General features: G+C 50.9%; 1 protein-coding gene across 1 annotated transcript in view; it reads left to right on the top strand.

The window, feature by feature from the left end:
* ADAMTS2 (ADAM metallopeptidase with thrombospondin type 1 motif 2) overlaps positions 1–22,226 on the top strand; it is a 298,006-nt gene that overhangs the window by 256,217 nt on the left and 19,563 nt on the right. The window contains exons 11-17 of the mRNA XM_004387150.1: positions 1,289–1,434; positions 5,352–5,527; positions 9,442–9,575; positions 16,044–16,167; positions 17,277–17,357; positions 19,537–19,703; positions 20,881–21,040. Of these exons, the coding sequence (XP_004387207.1) occupies positions 1,289–1,434; positions 5,352–5,527; positions 9,442–9,575; positions 16,044–16,167; positions 17,277–17,357; positions 19,537–19,703; positions 20,881–21,040 (988 nt within the window). The remainder of the gene's footprint in view (positions 1–1,288; positions 1,435–5,351; positions 5,528–9,441; positions 9,576–16,043; positions 16,168–17,276; positions 17,358–19,536; positions 19,704–20,880; positions 21,041–22,226) is intronic.

The following is a 22,226-nucleotide window of genomic DNA, read 5'->3' as shown; positions in this document are numbered from 1 at the left end:
AGCAGTTCAAATCCACCAGGGGCTCCTGGGAAAATCTATGGAGCAGTTCTACTCCTCTCCTATAGGCTCGCCATGAGTTGAAACTGACTCAAGGGCAATGGGTTTTTGATTTTTTTATTCATTTATGTATCGTCTGTGGCTGCTTTCATGCTGCAATGGCAGAGTTGTGTAGTTGCAACAGAGATTTAATAGCCTGCAAAGCTTAAAATACTTACTATCTGGTCCTTTACAGAAAAAGTTAGCTGAGGAATGAATGCATTATCTTTCTTTTCTCTTTATAGAAACAATATTACAAAACTATTGACATATAAAGAGGGGAATCAAAGAATATGCAGTCAGAATTGTAGAAAAAATCATGTTAGATGATCAATTGATCCACTCATCACTGTTCTCTCTTTTTTGTTTGTTTTTAAATTCTTAAATTTTTTTGTGATATATTTTCTTTTTTTTTTTTTTTTAAAATATTTTATTGTACTTCAGGTGAAGGCTTACAGAACAGATAGTTTCTCATGTAACAGTAACACACATGCTGTTTTATGACATTGGTTAACAACCCCACAACATTTTAACCCTCTAAATACTCAACTTTTTTTTTTTTTTTTGGTGAAAATACACATAGCCAAAGATACGCCATTTCAAAAATTTGTGATATATTTTCTTATTCTAAATAAATACATCTTATTTTATACCTAATTTAGTATGTTTAATTTTGCAATCTTCTTGTTAAGGTGGGCCCCCTAAATTGAATAAGCTTCCTCCCCATGGAGGGGCACCAGTGTGATTAGATTTAAGTTGTAGAATTGTTGTTTCCTACACTCCAGTCATCTACTTTGTGTATTCAAGAATTTTTGTCATATCAGCGTATCACTTGTTCTATTTACATAATTTTTTAATTGCCTTTTTTACTAAAATAAATAGATCATAATGTATCTCTGAAATCCCGGGCTTGCTGTACCAGTGTTACGTTTGTAAGTGCACCATGTCTGGGTACCACTGGTGGCATGTATTCTGTAGACACACTCTGGCTGAGGGGGTAGAGTCGGCTGGGCGAGGCACTGAAGGCTGGTGGGAGGCCAGGCGGGTGGCTAGGGAGAGCTGAGTGGGCCAACACCTCACTATGCCTCTTGCTGCCATTGGTTGTATGAGGTCTGTCTTCCCAACTAGGCTTTGAGCTTGTAGGGGCAGGACAGGGTCAGATACTCCATGACCAGGCACAGAGCAGACATCACAGGCACCACAGGCTGAAGAGTGAGTGGCAGCCCCTGAAGCCTCGGCCTCTGTCTTTCAGCACTGCTTTAAAGGACACTGCATCTGGCTGACACCTGACATTCTCAAACGGGATGGAAACTGGGGCACCTGGAGTCCGTTTGGCTCCTGCTCGCGTACTTGCGGCACGGGTGTGAAGTTCAGGACCCGCCAGTGTGACAACCCACAGTGAGTTGGCCCCATTGTTCCCTTACCCTTCTGAGGTGGTGGGGACCCCTGGCTAGGTGGCCTTATCTGCACAGTAGTTCTAGAGAGGATACAGGGGCAGGCAGCCCTGGCCATTCCTCACCCCACCTAGGAGGAAGCTGAGACTCAGAGGAGTGTGCATGCCCCAGGACACACAGCCTACAGGGGCAGAGCTGGCCGTGGGGACCTGGAGACCTGGTCTCCTGACCCACAGCCTGTAGCACTTCCCACCTGGACTACAGCCCTACTCTTGACACCAGTGTACTCTGCCCTTTGTAGTCGAGGTTATTGAGGATAGAAGGTGGAACAGAGGGGAAAAGGAGACGAAGAGGAGAGCTCTCTTGGCCCCAGGATGCTGGGAGCCTGAGCAGGGGCTGCCATAGCCAAGCAGCAGCTGTCTTCAATCAGGAGAGAGGCAGGGTCAGCGAAATGCTACCCATGTCCGGTTGCCCAGGGGAGACACAACCTGTAGGGAGGTTGTCCCTGTGCCAGCCAGGCTCCCCACTTTCAATTGTGCTCCTGCTCCTGCCTCCCTGTCCTGTCCTCCTCCTTGGCCCTCTTATTCTACCACCCCACCCAGGCCATGCCCTTTCCTCAGGTCACAGCCACTTCCCTATTCACATGCTCACCACTCCTCACCTGGATTACCGCCGAGCCGCCTCCTGCCTCAGCCCTCGGCCTCATCCGGTGTAGTGTCCCCATCGAGAGCAAGGGCTATGGAGCCAGAGTCTGTGGCCTGTGACTCACCGTGTGACCTGGGGCCAGTAGTCACCCCAGGGCCTCCCATGCAGTTGTGGCAATGGAGACATTAGCACCCTTCTGGTCTTCCACCTGCCTATTCGAGGCTTACACTGCAGCCCCAGGGACTGCCTGGAGACATGTGGCATTTGTCTCTTTCTGTAGCCTGTCTGCTTTTTTAAAACATTTTGATTTACCTGAAAATAGTAAATATCTGGAGATATCAATATTTAAAAAATAACAGATTTCCAGCTTCTAAATTGGGTGCTATAGCAATGCTGGGCTCAAATACAGGCTGGTGGGCAGTGAGCTCAGGCTGTGCCCTTCATGGGGAACCCCACCCGACCTACTTCCCTCATCTCCTTCACCCACCTGACCCCTTCTAGATATTTGGGTTTGGGCACTAACCCCTAAGCATCAGTCACAGGCTTGTCACCCTTCCATGGCCCCTGCCATGGCCTCAGCAGGGCTCCAGGGTCTGAGAAATTGTATGAGTTTTTGTGCGTGTGCATTTTGCTGGGGGAGTAGGTCTCTAGCTTCACATCAACTTCTCAGAGGAGCCTGTGAACCCCAAAGTTTGGCCCCACAGGTCTCAGGGAAAGTCCAGACTGCCTGGCTGGGCTTCCAGAGTTCACCGTGTTTTGGCCTATGCAGCAATTTCCATGCTCTGTTTAGTCTGCCCAGACCCTGAACTGACCACGGGGGCCAGAGGGGGTCAGCAGAAGCAGGGCAGGGAGGATCAAGTGAGTCCATGTGGGCAGGCCGGGACGCGGGGTGAGGGCTCAGGGAGGGGCCCGGGACTGGGGTCCGGCAGGGGAAGAGCCCACACCCCAGGGGCACCCTGCCTGGGGCCTATCAACCCAGCTTGTACTTGGAGCCCTTTCCTCCCCTCCTGCCCTCCTCCTGCCTGGGATCTCCAGGCTGCGATCCTGGCCAGGAGCACAGGCAGGAAGGGGCTCAGTGGCTCTCTGCCCCCTCCTCAAGCCCCTCTGGGGGGCTTTAACACATGTCTCAAAGTGAGATCTAGGAACAGGGGAGATAGCACTGCAGGCGGCTACTGGCTGCCTGGCAAGAACCACGTGTTCCTGTCCTGCAGCACATGCCTGGCATGCAGCAAGCACTCAATAAATGCTATTAGTGTCTGCTGCCCTTCATGTGTGGATGGAATAACAGGTCCAGGGTGCAGTTGGGAGAGCAGATCTGACCTCACCCCTGGTATCCAGGCCCTGACTCCCTGTGCCTGACTTGGGGCTAGCTCCAGCTGGGTTCATGGGGTACAGAGGACTCATTCCCAGGCTCGGCCCCAGAGGAGTACATGTACTCTCTCTCACCCTCCCCACTTGCACCCTCTGTGGTCCTGCTCTCTTTGGTGGTGGCAGCAAGGGACAGGGATTGCAGCAGGGATTGCCCCAACTGCCTGCAGACCCATCAGTCCACAAAACCAGCATACAGGAGCATCACCCAGCCCATGCCCAGGCCTGGCGCTTCCTCCACTGACCCATGGCCATCAGACAGCATAGGTGTGGCAATATGGAGTTCTGACACGGTTTATTTACACTGGCCTAGCCCCACCAGTGGGAGGCACAGCACAGCCACAGCACCCAATGCATCTCAGAATTCATGGGCTCAGCCTTGTCATTAACAACCCAGGTTGTTAACACCCCTATGTGGTCACATCTCTTACGAGTTCCCCAAGTGAAGGCACCCAGACCAGACTGCTACATTTTTAATTACTACTTGCCACACTTGCACACAGCTTCCCTCCTTACAACGTTGACCCATGATGGGCCAAGGGGGAAGGTGCTTGCCACAGGCCCTCTGTTCCATCAGGTTGAATTCTGCCTGTGTTCTTAGCTGTCCCCACTCTTGTGATTGCAAAACTGAAAGCAATCTACAGTCTCCAGCTTCTTGACCTGCTTTTCCTACCACGTCTCCTCTGAATTCTATGGCTAACATTCTATTTCAGTCATAACATGGATTTCCATTCAAATTAGTACGGCTCCTGCCTGGGCAACCTGGCCCCTCCTGCCATTTCCAGACTAGCTGCTGTATCCATGGGACCCAAGTCACCACTGTGGGGCTGCTGAGCGTGGATGCCCAAGGTCTCCTGGTTCCTCCTGCACCCAGGACTGCACTCTCCTTCTTGATGCCACCCTTGGTGTTATTTTCACTGGTTCTGTGGCCCCATCAGTCAGCAGGCTGTAAATCACAGCTTTGCCCTTTCTTTCATCCTCCCCTTCAAACATGGCCTGTTGATTCGTTCTCCACAAAATTTTTTGCATCATTCTTTCCACTCTCTGCCCTTGAGAGCCTAATACCATGCAAGGGGCCTTATGGAAGCAAGTTCCTTTATCACTACCTACCCCGTGCAGAAGCTGTTGCCATCCTCTCTGCGACAGAGCGAGACTTTTGCCCAAGTCTCAGGTGCCAGTCCTGGGGGCAGGGTGGAGGCTTGGGTTCTGCATGTCTGCCATGCCCAGGTCTCCCGGCTACTCCCAGAGCTGCCCTGCCTCCCAGGGGAATCCTGCCCACCCAGAGCTGGTGGGGAGGGAGGCTTTTTCTTTTTCTGCAGGGCAGTGCTTTGTGGGTTGGCACTGTTCTCACTGAAGCAAGGGAATCACAGAAACGCCTCCCACATTCCCTTCAGATGGGAAGAGAACCAGCATCAAGGGAGCGTACACTGTGTGCCCAGCCCTGGTTGAGGCCAAATGCACACAGGGCCCCTCTGTCTCAGAAGGGCTTCTGAGTTGCCCCTGTGTGTCAATGCTGCAGACCTGATTGTCAGCAAGCCTCACCTAGCCCCTGCCGTCCTGGGCCTATGGCAGAGTGGGGAAGGCAGAACCCAAATACCCAGTCAACAACAATCACAGTGATCTGATGGTGCTGGTGGGGTGTACAGGGCTGTGAGCAGATGCTCCCTTCCCTAGGGAGCCCGTGAGGGAGAGGTACAGCCTATCCCGTCCCAAGGCCCTGAGACCTGGAGCCTGGGGAGTTGCCTGGTTCCTGTGGCAGGGACAGGGCAGGGCTGGATCTCCTCCCTCAGCAGAGCTGCCCCCCCACCCCCAGTGCCTGATATGCAACGATCCCACAAGTGCTGAGTGGCCCTGAGTGCTACTCTCTGTCTGGTGGCACCAAGCTCAAGGCCTCTGCTTTCTCTCCAGCCCAGCCAATGGGGGCCGCACCTGCTCAGGCCTTGGCTACGATTTTCAGCTCTGCAATCCCCAGGACTGCCCTGACTCTCTGGCTGACTTCCGTGAGGAGCAGTGCCGCCAGTGGGACCTGTACTTCGAGCATGGCAATGCCCAGCACCACTGGCTGCCTCACGAGCATTGGGACGGTGAGCCTCTGGAGGGCAGTGGGCACCCAGCAGATATGCCTGGGTGAACAGGCAGGGACTGGCACCAGTGTTCTGTGCCTCCGATTCTGCCTGGCACAAGGGTGTGGGCAACACCTGGGCTGAGAGCAGAGCCCAACCTGGCCAGTGTGGGTACTGGGGTCCACTCCTTGGGCTGAGGTCAGGACTCACAGTGGGCTGCAGTCCCAGAGAAGCCAGAACACTGGGTTTGGCCAAGGATGCAGGGCTGGGGGAGCCAGGCTGGAGGCTCAGTGGGTGCCTGGCTCCCACAGTCACCATCTGGTGGATGAGGCTGGAACTGCATAGTTAGATAGGCTCCAGGGATGAGGGTGGGGACGGAGCTGAAGGCAGCCAGGGCTAACCCTTCCCAAGGAACCAGGTTACCTCTGGGCTTCTCATCCATTAGTCAGGACTCTCAAGGCAAGTGTCAGAAAGCAAGACTCAAACAGGTTTAATCATTAAAAGACATTTATTGGCTCATGGAACTGGAAAGTCTGGTAGCTTCAGGCATGGCTGGACCAAGGTACTTGTGATAGTTCCAGGGCCTCATTCTACTTCTCTCAGCTTTGGTTTCTTCAGTGTTGGCCTCTCTCCCACTATGTGGGGGCAGGAATGGCCTCAGCACCTGGCACCTTATATGCTATGAACTCAGAAACTTCAGGTGAAAGAAGCCTTCCCTGTCCTGGTGCTTTTAACCACAACGGGGCCCGCGTCCTCCTAGACTAAGCCACTATGGCCAGGGGTGGGGCACAACCTCTCCTGGAGCCGCAGAGTGGGGTTTGAGTCTCACAGAAGGGGTGAGAGGAGTGGTTTCTCAAAGGACAACTGGGGTGCTATGACCAGACTGGGGTGGGGGATAGGATGTTCATCCACAGCTCCTATGTGCTATGGCCTATCCCTGGTTCCCAGCATTCCGTAGGGACAGGCCTCACAGCACCAGTGCACCAAAGGTTGCTGAGCCAGCTTTGCAAGGGTACCCAGACTGCCCCCTATAGACACCAAGTTAATCCAAGGAGTAGGGCCATGGGCGTTCTGCAAAGCTGACCACTTGGGAGGACAGGCCTGGGCATCTTTCTGCTCACCTGGCCGTTGGGGAGGCAGACGGGCTGGACTCTCAGAACTCGGAGCCCCAGCATCTCCTCAAGGCCCCAAGAAGAGAGGGGTCTCATTGGGGCAGAAGGAAAGGGAAAAACAATACCGTTCATGTTGGCCGAGTACCTACTATGCTCCAGACATGTTTCTAAGTGCTTTACATGTATTGACACCCAGGAACCCAAAGAGGTAGGTAACAGAGTCATCCTTATTTATGGATGGGGAAGCTGAGGCACAGATAGGTTAATTATGTTTCCAAGGTAACCTGTATTGGAGTCACTAGGGGTGCTCATACCCTGGGGTGTCACTGACTCAGTGGACAGAGCTAGGAAACACATGTGCCTTAGTTTCCGAGTGTGGCTGTAACTGAGATACACAAGTGGGTGGCTTTAAAGAACATAAATGTATTTTCTCACAGTTCAGGAGGCTAGAAGTCCAAATCAGGGTCTCAGCCATGTCTATTCCTTCCTTGTCCATAGCCCTGGATGTTCCTTGGTTCCTTGGCTTGTAGACAGTCCTCACATGGCGTCTGTCTTTTCCTGTGTGTGTTTGTGTGTCTGTGTGTGTGTGTGTGTGTCTGTGTGTATCTGTATTTGTGTCTGTGTTGAACCTGCTCTTTTTATAACTCAGAAGTAATTAGGTTTAGAACCCATCCTACTTAGGTATGACCAAATTAACATAATAAAGAAAACCCCTAATTCCAAACAGAATCCTATTTACAGGTATACAGGCCAGGATTTCAATACATATTTTTGGGGGACACAATTAAATCCATAACAGCAAGTATGTATACAAGCCCATATACTCATACCATCTCTATTTCTGACTTTCTCTCTCAGCATACATATTAAAAGCTACATGTTTATACTGATCCCTCTGATTCTAATCCAACACCACAGGCTCATTTCCTCCCCCCGATTTCCTTATTTGTAACTTCTTTCTCCAGCAGAGAGAAGTCTGGTTCTTGGGATCTACAATGCAATTGCTTATTTGTTCAATGCCAGTGGACATATAAAGTGGTTTCAGAATCCCGAACATATTCCTCCATGAGAAACACCTTTATGAACAAGGTCACAGCAATTATGTACAGTTCTTTTTTCCTTTGGTCCAAGAGTTTTCAGTCAAGATAGTTTTCCAAGGTTACTTTGATTAATTCTTCTCTTCCCCACCCCCTTCAGTGTGGTTATGCTAGGCATTTGCAGTACAGTCATCTGTTGATGTTTGCATTACATTTTGGGTCTCCTTCCCCCCAATTCAGGGAGAAAGATGTGGCAATCTGCTTCTGTAAAGGAGCCCTGGTGGTGCAATGGTTAAGAGCTACAGCTGCTAATCAAAAGGTTGGCAGTTAGAATCCATCAGCCGCTCCTTGGAAACCCTACAAGACAGTTCTACTCTGTCCTATAGGGTTGCTGTGAGTCGGAATCGATTCAACAGCAACTGTTCCCCCTGCCCCCGACACCCACACACACTCATGATGGAATTATAAAACATAACTTCAGTTCCTCCCAGGGATTGGGGCGGGAGAGGGAGGCTGGGGCATGAGTCTCTCTGTCACCTTGAACTATCGCTCCATTTGTTACCTCTTTGAGAAGCAATAGTGAGCAGCGCCAGCCCCCTGCCCTCACACCAGTGCAGGAGATGGGGGCTGAGCACAGCAGATGGGGCGACACCCTGACTGTATTTTCCCCAGACTGCCACAGCTAATTACCAAAATAACAGAAATTTGTTCTCTCTGTTCTGGAGGCTAAAAGTCCAAAAGGAAGAGGTTACCCAGGCCAGTTCTTTCTGAACGCTCTAGGGGAGGATCCTTCCTTGCCTCTTCCAGCTTCTGGTGGCCCCAGGCATTCCTTGGCCTGTGGCAGCATCATTCCAATCTCTGCCTCTGTCTTCACATGACCTTCTTGTCTTCTGTCTCTGTGTGTGTTCTCTCCTCTTCTTATAAATATACCAGTCATTGGATTTAGGGCCCCCCCAATCTTAGTTAATTGCATTGGGAAAGACCCTATTTCCAAACTAGGTCACAATCTGAGGTCCCAGGTGGACATGAATTTGGGAGGGATACTACTCAACCCACAAGACCCCTCTTGGAGGCTGCGGTCTGGTGGGAAAAGTAAATGGACATCAAATAATAACCAGTAACTTAGTGACCTCTGAGATAAAGCCAAGGAGGAACGGGGCAGGAACCCAAGGCTGAATCAAGGAGGCTTAAGGGTTTCAGAGAAAGCTGACTGTAAAAGGGTTCTTTAGGTCAATACCAGGCAAACAGCCATTAGCCTCTCCACAGAGAGTATCAGGAGTTTCTGGACGGGGTCCCAGGGATCAGAGAACTAAAAATAGCCTGACTCACTTACTGGGAAAAAAAAAACAAAAATAGTTGCCATCGATGTCTATTCCAACTCATGGCAACCCCATGTGTGTCAGAGGAGAACTATGCTCCGTAGGGTTTTCAATGACTGCTTTTTGGAAGCAGATCTCCAGGCCTCTCTTTGAGTCACCTCTGGGTGGGTTGGAACCACCAACCTTGTGGTTGGCAACAATTGCACCACTCAGGGACTCCCACTTAGGGAAACCTCTTCCTAAATCAAGTACCACCAGGGTCACAGGCTCAGAAACACCAGGGGGCTGGAGTCACCTGCCCACTTTCTCTTTCTCTCCCAACCCAGGGGGCAGGCAGCCTGGGGAGGGGCAGGTGAATCAAGCAGGCCCCATGAGAGACAATACTGGTGGTTCTCTCGGGCAACCTTGGGCAAGCCCTAGAGGGTGGCACAGCCAGGCTCCTCACCACACCTGCTGTTTCTCCCCAGCCAAGGAGCGCTGCCACCTATACTGCGAGTCCAGGGAGACCGGGGAGGTGGTGTCCATGAAGCGCATGGTGCACGACGGGACGCGCTGCTCCTACAAGGACGCCTTCAGCCTCTGTGTGCGCGGGGACTGCAGGGTGAGTGCAGGCAGTGAGGTACAGCATCTCGGGGTCCAGTGTAATCGCCTCCCCTTCTTGGTGTATTTGGGAAGATTCACTGAGGCTAAGCATGCAAAGTGTGGGAACAGCACCAGCACACAGCAGACTCTCAGCAAATGTGGGGTGACTCCCTCCCCATGCCAGGGACTCTGCAACTTGAGTGACCCTAGGAGTCTCACTTGAGGAGCTGGGCTCCACCTCAGAGATCCTGATTCCATGGTCTGTGGCATGGCCTGGGAGCATGAGAGTTTACAAGCTCCCCAGGTGATTTCGATGCTGTGGTCCACAGGTGACCCCTTAAGGTGATACACTGCCACATCCCTGCACTTGCTGGGCCCTGGATTTGTGCTCTTGAATAGAGGTAGCCATCAGAAAAATGCCCAGGTGGGGCGTGTTGGTTGGCCCTCAATAGAAATGCCTTGTTGGGTTGTCCTTTGTTATTATGTCCTTGGCGTCTATGTTAGGTGGCCACAAGAAACACCTATGGGGTAACCTCAGCATACAGTAGCATCATGAGTGCAGGGTTGCCCCTGCCAGATTCCCCTAGAAACAACTGGAAGCCTCCACTAGGTTGTACATAACCAGGACTGATTGTGGGTGCCACAGAGGGCTGACTTGTCTGACCATTGTGAGGAATGGCAGTGTCCTCAGGAAGCTCTGACAGAGCCTGGCAGAATTCCACAAGCACCTGGACATGGAAGGGATGGCTGGAAGGTAGGGGACGTGGACTCGGACAGCTGGAGAGTGCACTGCCGGGTTTCCCTCCACTTAGGTGGTCTGAGGAGGACCACAGCTAGCGCTGAAGGAGCTCCCCCATGATGCCACAGCAGCAGGTGCCAGGGGACCAGGCAGGGCCTCTGGGGTGGAGCCCAGGCCACATAGCTGGCTCAGAGAGGGTGGAACAAAATACTCACAAATGGGTGTCAGAATAGCAAAGGACAGGAAGCAAGCACAGGAAACAGTATAGATTTTCTAACAGTTAGTAGAATTAAATTTAGATGACACCCATGAGTACAGTTGCAAACATACCAGGAGGAAGTAAGAGCACTACTTCACCATCTTAGTGGGAATGGATATAACTTCATTCCTGACATGGACAATGACTATTTTATTAATTAATAGTAATTTCAAATGGATAAAAGCAGAAAAGTTTGAATAGAGAACATATACACATATTTTCTTACATATACATATATGTGACCATATTGCAAAAGATATAAAAAATGAGACAGAAAGGAAAGATTAAAAATACACACAAAAAGGACAATGAAAAGATTAACTATATCATTTATAACAGTACGCATGAGTGTGAAATTCTTAATACTAGGTCAAAAATAATACCCAAGTAGATGCTGTCAATTACAGAATATCAAAACAAAGTGACTCAGGAAGGTTAAAAGTGGAATGACAGCAAAAGATATATGAGCTGAACAAAGACACACACACATATAGACCAGAGACTCAAATAGAATCCGAGTATTAAACAAGGCTCATCAGGTGACTTTGCTTTAATAAAGAGTACAATCTGCTACCTTGATATAGTAAACACATGCCACCAAAATATGTTATCTAAAAACTGTTATAAAAAGGGGAAAAATTGAAATAAACTAGTATCTTTCCTGATTCTAATCAATAAGATTTTATAACGCAGGAAAGGAGAGAAACACCTCATTAAATATGCTCCATCTCCCCAAAAGCAAAAGGTCATTAAAAAGACAGGAAAGAAAGAAAAGACCAAAATGGATGTCAGGAGAGACTCTGAAACTTGCTCTTGAGTAGCTAAAGAGAATGGAAGAAATGATAAAGTAAAGGAGCTGAACGGGAGATTTCAAAGGGCAGCTTGAGAAGACAAAGTAAAGTATCAGGGAAATATGCAAAGACCTGAGTTAGAAAACCAAAAGGGAAGAACATGTTCAGCATTTCTCAAGCTGAAAGAACTGAAGAAAAAAATTCAACCCTCAAGTTGCAATATTGACTGATTCTATGGGGAAAATATTGAACAACCCAGGAAGCATCAAAAGAAGATGGAAGGTATATAGAGAGTCACTGCACCAAAAAGAATTGGCCAATGTTCAACCATTTCAGGAGGTAGTATATGATCAAGAACCGATGGTACTGAAGGACGATGTCCAAGCTGCACTGAAGGCACTGGTGAAAAACAAGGGCCGATGAATTGATGAAATACCAATTAAGGTGTTTCAACAAACAAATGCAATGCTGGAAGCTCTCACTCATCTATGCCAAAAAATTTGGAAGATAGCTACCTCGCCAACCAACTGGAAGAAATCCATATTTGTGCCCATTCCAAAGAAAGGTCATCAAACAGAATGCACAAATTATTGAACGATATCGTTAATATCACACACAAGTAAAATTTTGTTGAACGTCATTCAAAAAGAGTTGAAGCAGACATCAACAGAAAATTCCCAGAAATGTGAGCCAGATTCAGGAGAGGACATGGAACGAGGTATATCATTGCTGATGTCAGATGAATCTTGGCTGAAAGCAGAGAATACTAGAAAGATATTTACCTGTGTTTTATTGACTATGCAAAGGCATTTGACTGTGTGGATCATAACAAATTAAGGATAACATTTTGGAGGATGGGAATTCCAAAACACTTACTTGTGCTCATGAGGAACCTGTACGTAGGCCGAGAGGCAGTTATTCTAACAGAACAAGGGGATACTGTGTGGTTTAAATTCAGAAAAGTTTGTATCCTTTCACCATACTTATTCAATCTGTATGCTGAGAAAATATTCCTAGAAGACAGACAATATGAAGAAAAAGGTGGCATCAGGATTGGAGGAAGTCTCGTTAACAGCCTGCAATACGCACATGACACACCTTGCTGAAAGTGAAGAGGACTTGACGCACTTACTGATGAAGATCAAAGGCTACAGCCTTCAGTATGTATTACACTTCAACATAAAGAAAACAAAAATCCTCACAACTGGACTAATAAGCAACATCATGATAAACGGAGAAAATGTTGAAGTTGTAAAGGATTTCATTTTACTTGGATCCACAATCAATGCCCATGCAAGCAGCAATCAAGAAATCAAACAACATATTGCATTAGGCAAATCTGCTGCAAAAGACCTTTATAAAGTACTAAAAAGCAAAGATGTCACTTTGAGGATTAAGGTGCCCCGACCCAAGCCATGGTATTTTCGATTGCCTCATATGCATGCGAAAGCTGGACAATGAATAAGGAAGAATGAGGAACTGATGCCTTTGAATTTATGGTGTTAGCAAAGAATACTGAATATTCCATGGACTACCAGAAGAATGAACAAGTCTGTCTTGGAAGAAGTACAGCCAAAATACTTCTTAAAAGTGAGAATGGCAAGACTTTGTCTCACGTACTTTGGACATGTTATCAGGAGGGACCAGTTCCTGGAGAAGGGTGTCATGTTTGGTAAAATGGAGGGTCAGTGAAAAAGAGGAAGACCCTCAAGGAGATGGATTGACACAGTGGCTGCAACAATGAGCTCAAACATAGCAACAATTGTGAGGATGGCACAGGACCAGGCAGCATTTCCTTCTGTTGTACATAGTGTTGCTATGAGTCAGAACCAACTGGACAGCACCTAACAACAACAATAGCAACCTCTCCCTGTGATGACAGTCACCCAAAGATTGCTACCAACTTCTTCCCTTTGGCTTGCACTGACATGGAATCTAAGCTGTCAGCTTCTCTGGACATTGGCAATAGCTGGCAGCAACCATGCAGAGCCATGGGGGACCTGTGGCATCCTAACCTGAGCTGTCAGCTGGACCCCTTTAGCCCCTTTAGGATCTAAGGTGACATTTCAGGCCAGTCAAAGAACCTGGGCTTCATTGGCCTTTTCTATTTGATTGAAGTCTTGGTATTACCATCCCCCATGAATTCAGTTACAGAATGCTAGACATTAAACAGCTTCTCCTGAAGGCTGGTAGACAGTAGACACTTACCAAAGATAGATGGTCACCGAGCCAGGGGTGGTGCTTACCTGGGCCTGGGTCATACCACCTCAAGTTCCCAGACAAAAACACTCCTCTAGGTGGCAGGCAAAGCTCTCTTGACTGGCAATTAAATACACTCTGGTTTCAGAAAAAATAAAAGGTGAAAAAAAGGTGTGTTAGAATAAAGGAAAAATGATAACAGGCCATTTTAATGTCTTTCAAAGTTTGACAAACCAAGTAGTTAATTTTTTCTGCTTTCCTTTTGCCCAACTTCTGTGAAGCCCAGAACAAATTTTTCCTTAGAGCAACAATTTTAAAATGTAGCATGTTTCTTCATTATTTCTCTGTCCAGATAGCCTCCACCTATTGCAATCCATTGAATTTCCATTCAGTATATCTTCGGTTGTAAACTGGCTCCAACCCTTTTTATAAAGAGCATATAAATCAGTGAAGAGCTCCCAAATACAAGTTGATACTCAGCTGAGTCAAATGATCTCACCTGGGCTGGCTTCCATCGAGTCCAGCTCGGAGTCCAGGAGCACGTCTTCCCCTCACTGCCCCTGTGTGCCCAGTGTGCACGGCCTGATGCCCTAGCTGCTGAGACTTCTCCTGCCTCCAGTTTGCTCTGCAGGCAGACAGGCAGAGAAGCTACTGGAAACCTTTGCACTAACCTCACCCCCAGGTTAGAGGCTGGAGCAGAGGCAATCTTCCCCTGCCTCCAGGGGAGTCTAGAAAGGAAGGTACCACCCTAAGAAAGGGATTCTCTCCCCCGCCCTGTCCTCTTCCTTCTCCTCCTCTTCCTCCTCCTGTTCTTCTTCCTCTTCGTCATCTTTCTCCTCTTCCTCCTTCTCTTTCCCTCCTTCCTTTCCTCCGCCTCCCTTTCCTCCTTCTCTTCATCCTTCTTCTCTTCCTCTTCTTCCTCTACCTCCTCCTCCTCATCGTCCGGTCCTCCTCCTTTTCCTCCTCTCCCTCTTCCTCCTCCTCCTCAGCATCACCTTTACTGAGGGCTTTCTCTGTGCCAGGCAATGTATAAATGTTTTACAGGGATCACCTCATGGCAACCCTACACATGTCACAAATGTGAAGACATAGACTCAGAGAGTTTGCAGAATGTGCCCTCTGAGACTACACAGCCAGGAAGTGGTAGGTCTTTGCTTTTAGCTCAGGTTTCTGTGCCTTAGACAACGAATGTCTTTCCCTATCATGTTGCCTATCTGGTCGCTATGAGTCAGAATTGACTCAACAGCAATGGTCTTTTTTGTTTTTTATCATGTTGCTGCCCTTCGTTGAAATTTTTTTCTTCTGGTGTCATTAAAATAAATACGAACATGTTCATTTTACTGATTGTTTTGCACTCTATTCACTTCCAAAAATGATTCCAAAGGCTTATAATAAAATACTAGGTCCATGAAACCAAGAGTCACTAACTTTTACCCATGCATTAAAAAATGTCACCTTAACTATTGCTCTATAACCCTTTATTGTCGAGAGCCTCTGCCCTCAAAGGTCACTGGAAGACAAAAGTCAAAAATCAAAGAGCAAATGAAGAGGAAGCAGTCTCTCCAGAGGTAATAGTGGAAGAACTCTGGAGGGGAGAATTGGCTCTGAGCTTCCTGGCAGCCAGGGCCAAGAGGGAAACTTGTGATGTTGTTGAGTACTGTGGGGTGAATAGAGGGAATGGACCAGCCCAGAGGAGAGGCAGTCCCTCCCTGTTGCACTCTGAGAGGGATTGGTGGGGTCACCACCTGCAATCAGCATGCAGGACGGCTCCCCATGGAGCATCCATGGCCTGGGAATGGATGCTGCCAGGCCACAGAGGTGAAAAACTCTGGATGTGCTACTGCTCTCCCAAGGGACCCTAAGCACAGGTATGTCACTGCTCACCCAGTGCCTTGGTTCCTGGTCTCCAAAATGGGGATGCTTTTAGCTACTGGAGTAGGAGTGTTGAAGGGATGGCTGGAGAGAAGGAAAGCAAATGCGTTCCCACCAACTCTTGCCGCCTCCTTCCCAGACACACTACAGGGGACGTTGTTTTCCTCATGTGTAAAGTGAAACCTCAGCTTTGGAGGGAGCCCTGCAGGGGCTACTTCTGGAGGGTGAGCTGTGGGACATCCAGGGAGACAGCAGTGTGAGGGGCCAGCCCAGGTCTTTGATTTACAGCAGAAAGGACAGAAAGGATCTGAGAGGCTGGCTGAGCTGAGCCGAGCAAGCTTGGAATGGGACCCTATTGAGGCTGCACAGAGCCCTCTGATGGCCACACTATCTCAGTGGGTGGACTGAGGCTGGGCCAAGGGTGGTGCCTATGGTCACAGGGCTCTGTCTTGCTCCCACCCTCAGCATCCTCCCACCACATCATCAACTGCTGAGAAGGAAGCGCAGACCTTGGAGCTGCAGGAGGGAACAGGTGTCACCCACCTTGGGGGACCCTGGGGTCAGGGCCAGGCCAGGGCTAGAATGAGGGTAGGGTCTCAAGTTTTCCCTGTCTCTCCCCTCCTGCAGAAGGTGGGCTGTGACGGGGTGATCGGCTCCAGCAAGCAGGAGGACAAGTGCGGCGTGTGTGGAGGAGACAACAGCCACTGCAAAGTGGTCAAGGGGATGTTCACGCGCTCGCCCAAGAAGGACGGTGAGCCCTGCCCCTCCACCCCAGTACCCAACTACCTGCAGCACCTCTGCACAACATGGGCTCTGTGAGCCTGCATGTTCATAGCTGCTCTGGGCGAAGGTCTAGGAGGGGTGTGATGGGAGGTTCCTCAGTCAGGGGCAACTAGAGCCAGGCTCCTAGGTAGACAGGGAGCAGAGAGAATGGGGGTGCCATTCACAGGGGTAGGGCAGAGAATACTGGGCTGTAAGATGTAGGGTTTGGGTCTCAGATGTCTTTATTTGAGGGCAGGCATCCGCACAGGGTACTCTCTCCCCAGCCCCTCAGGGCTGCCTGGCCTGATCTGTCTGTCTCTTGCTCCCTCCGTCTCTGGTCCTGCCCCCAGCTGGCTGTCAGCAGGACTCCCCTGGGCTGGTCAGTGCAGCCTGCGGCCTCTGGGCCAGTAGATCTGTCCCCTCTTGGCCACAGGATGGGGCTGAGGAAGTTGGGGTCTCTGCAGAGGTAGGCTCTGGGAAAGCAGCCCTCTGGTAAGCCTCATTCTTGAGCTGGACCTCTTCCTGGCCCTCGGTCCTCTGGCTGGAGCTGCAGCAGCCAACTGTACCGCTATGGGCCTCCACCAGTCTGCCTCTGAAGTGGGGAGAAGCAACGTTGGTTCAAAGCCCCACACCATGGAAGGCCCTTGAAGTCAGGTGCTGGGGCCGCCCTCTCCATGGCCCCATGAGAGCACTGCACCTTCCATGTACAGATTAAGGGGCTGAGGTCAGAGGGGCCAAATAATTTGCTGAGAGCCTTCCTCCTAGAAAGTGGGCCTCTTAGATTCATACCCCAGTGGGATTCCCAGGTATCCCACAGGAATCCCACTGTGCTTTCCATGAGGCGGCTGAGGGGGCGTCTGGGATGTGATTCTGAAGTTAGTCAGAAGAGGCGGGAGAGGACCCAGTGCCTGCTGGGCTGTGACTCCAGCAGATACATAGTAGCTTCCTGCTGGTCCCTCTCTGGTTGGTTTCTTCAAATCCCAGAAATACCAGGGCCTTGGGAGACCTTTTGAGGGGCTGGGCCCTCCTTGCCTTGTCCGCATTCAAGTGAGCCTCTTCCCTTCTCATTTGCCTTTATCTTTCCAAATCCTAACAAAGGCTACATCAAGATGTTCGAGATCCCGGCAGGAGCCAGACACCTGCTCATCCAGGAGGTGGACACCACCAGCCACCATCTGGGTGAGTATCGAAGGTCCAGCCCTTTCGACTGATAAAGGGCCATCTCTACACCAGGGTAGCTTGGTGTGTCCAAGACCTGGCCCTTTCAGGGGTGGGCAGAAGGCCCAGGGGTCAGCTCCACCTCTACCTTTCCCTGGCTCAGCCCACCTGGTGGACATTTATGGGGTTATCACCCAGTGGAGAGGCCAGGGGTTGGAATCAGAGGGCTCCCCAAGCAGCAGCTGTGGAGGAACATGTGTTCAGGCCATGCCCCCACCCCCATCATTCACAGAACTGATGACTCCCTACCCCACGGGTCTTAAGCCGCCCCTCCCGCCACAGGAAGGCCCTGCCCATGGGAAGACCCCACCCATGGGAAAGCAGGCAGGATCTGCAGGCAGCAGGGTCCTGGGCAGCCCTCCTTCTGCCACTCCAGCCAGAGTGCACCAAGTCCAGGCAGCTGATTGGCTCAGGCAGTGTAGGGACATATTTCCAATTAGTTTAATTTTAAATTCAACAGACTCCACATAAAATACCAATGCCTGGCATTTCTTGAAAACTTGGGTGTTCTAACAACTCTGGGTGTCCCTTCCCACTGGGCAGCACTGTCCCCAGGCCTGTGCTTGCCCAGGCTGCCCTGGGACCCTTCTCAGTGGCCTCACCCATCTGCATCCCTCTCGCCCTGAAGGTGTCCTGGCTCTACCTCCTAGGTGGGCATGAGGCTGAAGTCAGAGTGATGTGAAGACCACTGGGGGACCCTGGACAAGTCCCTCCCTCCAGTCTGCCCCCCCCCCCATCCCCGCCATCATCACCAGTGCTGGAGGCTGGGACTGGGTCAGGGGCTCCCAAATACCCTGTTCCAACACTTCCTTCAGTGCTTGACAAATACACAGCCCCTTTCTCATACTCAGTTTTCTTTCTTACTTATTTTAAGCAGAAATTTTAATCCACTCCCCTAGGGGCAAAACCAGCACCACTTACCTTAAATAGAAGGTAAACGTAAAAGTTAATTCCTGAGAAAAAGACACTGCTTCCCAAACACTGTTTCTGACTCAAGGCTCCAAGTCTGAGGCCTGTGCGTTCTGCTAAAAAGGGAGCAAGTATTAGAGAGAGTTAAAGGCCCACTGGCATCAAACTGGAGCCCCGGTGGCGCACTGGTTAAGAGCAATGGCTGCTAACCAAAAGGTCAGCAGTTCAAATCCACTAGCCGCTCCTTGGAAACCCTATGGGGTTCTACTCTGCCCTGTAAGGTTGCTATGAGTCGGAATCAACTCGGCAGCAATGGGTTTGGTTTGGTTTGGTTTGATTTGGTTTGCACCAGACTGAGACTTTCTTCATGATGGGGACAGAGGATCACAGGAGACACGTGAAGGGAATGGCTTTCTCACTCTGTGACCCTTGATTTCCGTGCTGGGTCTGGGCCCCTGAGAATCACCTCGAATCCCACCATGGGGCTATATTCCATGCTGCAGGAACGCGGGGCTTCCTGATCAGCCAAGTTCTTGGTTTTGAGACATTCTTCTGGACATCCAGTGGCTGCATGGCTCCTCCCGATCTGGCCAGGCCTCTCTAGCATGAGTTATGAGTGGAACCTCGGCAGGGCTACAACTACTGAAGGGATGGGGAGACCCAGCTTTTTCAGCGGGACTATCCTCACTCCCATGGCAGGAAGCCCCCCACCTGCATGTGAGTTTCCCAGGGCTCTATGCCCTGGTGCCCAACACATGCCCTGCACCTCTTGGAGATGCCTCCCTGCCAGGCTGCCCAGGATGGCTGGTCACAGGAAGGGCAGCAGTCTCTAACGCCCATGAGCACTCTTGCATAGGCCTGGACATCTGCTGAGCTGGGCTTCCAGTGTCCAGTGGGGGCAGGCACTTGAAGGGTACTGGCTGCCCAAAAAGGCACAAATGCAGGAAGATCTAGGTCCAGTTGAGTAGCAGAGGGTGTGGCAGGGCTCCAGAAATGATTTGAGCTGTCAGTGGCGTGGTCAGGTCCCTGGGAAAGTGAAGCTGGGAGAGGTGAGGGCCTCTGCTGCGAATCCTCTGGGCTATAGTGGCACAAAGGTTAGGTCTTAGAAGTCTTTAAGACTAAGAAGTCTCCCCACCAGCCCAAACCAACATACCCTGGCAGGCTTCCTGCCGAGAGCCTGAATCCTGTCCTTGGTTGACCATGAGGGGTGGGCTCCTTTTGCCATTCTCAGCCGTCAAGAACCTGGAGACAGGCAAGTTCATTTTAAATGAAGAGAACGATGTGGATCCTAACTCCAAGTCCTTCATTGCCATGGGTGTGGAGTGGGAGTACCGCAATGAGGACGGCCGGGAGACACTGCAGACCATGGGCCCCCTCCACGGCACCATCACCGTCATGGTGAGCCCCTACTTATGCCTGTCTTCCACCTCCAGAGGCACAGGCCTGCTCAGGCAGGGGTGAAAGTGGCCACCGGGGCAAGGAGGGGGAGAAGCTCTGAGGGACCCTGAGCCTCCCTACACCCTATAGGCCATGCTCTGAGCGACCCCTCTGGCCTGCCCTCTGGACTGAGGTCTCCAGCTCCATGTCAGAGCAAGGAATGGATATGGGGCCATAAGTCAGAGCTCTGGGCTCTGCCATAGACCCCCAGTGACCTTGGGCAAACTCTGCCCTCCAAGGGCTTTGGTCTCCCCATCTGAATGACATCCACAGCTATCATTTATCACCCTCATTCATGTCTGCTATCACATTTAAACCCTGCAACACTGGGGAAGGGACAGGTAGGGCTCAGGAAGGGAGACAACTAGCCCAGATCACACTAGGTTTCATCCTCAGGCAGGACTGGACCCCAGACCTCTGAGTCTAAGAGATGATGTTTATGGGGTTGTGGTAACACTCTTGGTTATGGGGAATCGGGAGGGGGCTGGATCTTCTAATCACTTTTTATTTGTAAAAACAAAAAAAAGTTTATTTGTAAAAAAAAAATTAAAACACTACAGATAAGGCTAAAGTCCCCTTTAGCACCCCCACCCCCTAGGTTGAGCCACTGTGACTGGATTTCATCACACGCAGACCTCCAATCTCCATGCATGAGCAGGCACCTGTGGAGCAGGTGTGGCTTCGGGCCAGGTGTGCTTCCCGTACACTGGGCCACTCTACTCACCTCATCTGCAATGACCTTTCTGCCCTCTGAAATGTCTTTGGTGACCTACCTGTGTCAGTTGGGCGATGGGAGTCCCTCTGTGAGTGTGCAAGCCACACTGAACATAACTTCGGGCTCCTGTCAAGGTGGCCCAGAGGGTGTCTGTGCCTCGGGGCAGAAAATGAGCTAGAGAGGGAGACAAGAAGGCAGCCAGTGGAACCCCCTTTTGCCTACAAGCAGACAGTTGGCAGGCTGGCTTATCTTTCACCAATAGCAGTCATTAGGAATCTTAGGAAAGTGGAGACATGTTGTGGGAGACATCACCAGTTCAACTGGGAGGAGGACCTCGGGCTGAGCTTTCTGAATGGCTCTAAACTAGCCACCAAAGCAGGGTGGAGGTGGGCCAACATTCATGCCATCTCGGGGTGGGCTCAGGTCATCCCACAGGGAGACAGCCGGATCTCACTGACCTACAAATACATGATCCATGAGGACTCGCTCAACGTCGATGACAACAATGTCCTGGAAGAAGACTCCATGGACTATGAGTGGGCTCTGAAGAAGTGGTCCCCCTGCTCCAAGCCTTGTGGTGGAGGTGAGGGCTCCTAGCATTGGGATCTCTTGGTTGGGGGGCCTGAGGGTGACCAGAAGGAGGTGGGGGTGCACCCTGGGGTGAGCCCTCATGAGCAGGAGCACGGAGCAGGGCTGCTGTGGTGTGATGCTGTGACAGGGAAGCAAGCAGCCTGGTGGGGTCCTGGGGAGCCAGGGGGCTGGATGTCAAGGAGCTTCCTGAGCAGACGGATGGCCCCACTGACTGTGGCCAAGGCTGGTGAGTCTGAGCCTGTGCAAGACGTGAGAAGACACCCTGGCCTGTGTGGACAAGGCCCTGCCTGGCCTGGGAGGGGTAGTGGATGGGTAGGAGGGGTGAGTGCTCAGGGCATCATGCCACAGGTAGCAAGAGGGGCATGGGGGCACTGAGGGCTGCAGTATGGTGGGGCCTGCACAGTGTGTGGGAAGGGGCTGCTTGGCAGAGATCAGCGTGAGGGGACTTGATGGGCAATTCCAACTCTGGGGAGACAGAGGCCCTGTGAGCCTCAGACAGTGGTGGGAACAGGAGGAGGGGCCAACACTGGAGGGGTCCCTCCCTCTGCTCATTCAGAAAGACTTCCCCAGCGTTCTTGGGGCAGGGCTGGCACAGAGGGGTCCTACCTGCCCTGGACCTCAACGAGTTCATGGCTAGGTGGGACATACAGATGGATAGGAAGTTCTGATCAGTGTGACCCCTGCTCCTGGGGGTGGACAAGTGAAAGGCAGGAGGAGACAGCTCAGTGTGGGGAAGCAGGGACAGTGGGCAAGGCAACCTCCCTTGCATGCCACTCTGGCTGCCATATCTAGGGGGCACAGAGGAGTTCACCAAGGGGTTCCATTCCCCGCCCAGGCAATGGAGGCTCCTCTTCTGGTGTTCCCTTCCCATGTACCTCCAGCCCCAGCCCTCTCCGAATCCCACTTTTAGTCCACCAGCACATCCTGTGACCTCTCCTTCTATACATCTCTTAGACCCATCGGCTCTTCTCATCTTCCTGGCTGTCACCCTGGCCTGGCACCATCCTCTGTTGCCAGGATTATTGAAAAAAAAAAAAAAAAAAAAAACCCCGCTGGCCCTGTGTGTCCCCTTCCTCCCCCTGAGTGGTCTTTTAAAGGAGCAAAGTAGACCCTATCCCTTCCTGGTGTCAGTTTTCACTGGCTCCCTCTGTACTGGGAATTAAAAAAAAAAAAAAAAA

The sequence above is a fragment of the Trichechus manatus genome, unplaced genomic scaffold, assembly GCF_000243295.1.
Source record: "Trichechus manatus latirostris isolate Lorelei unplaced genomic scaffold, TriManLat1.0 scaffold00181, whole genome shotgun sequence".
Lineage (NCBI taxonomy): Eukaryota > Metazoa > Chordata > Mammalia > Sirenia > Trichechidae > Trichechus > Trichechus manatus.
The sequence above is the reverse complement of the archived record's forward strand: the minus strand, read 5'-3'. Positions and strand labels throughout refer to the sequence as shown.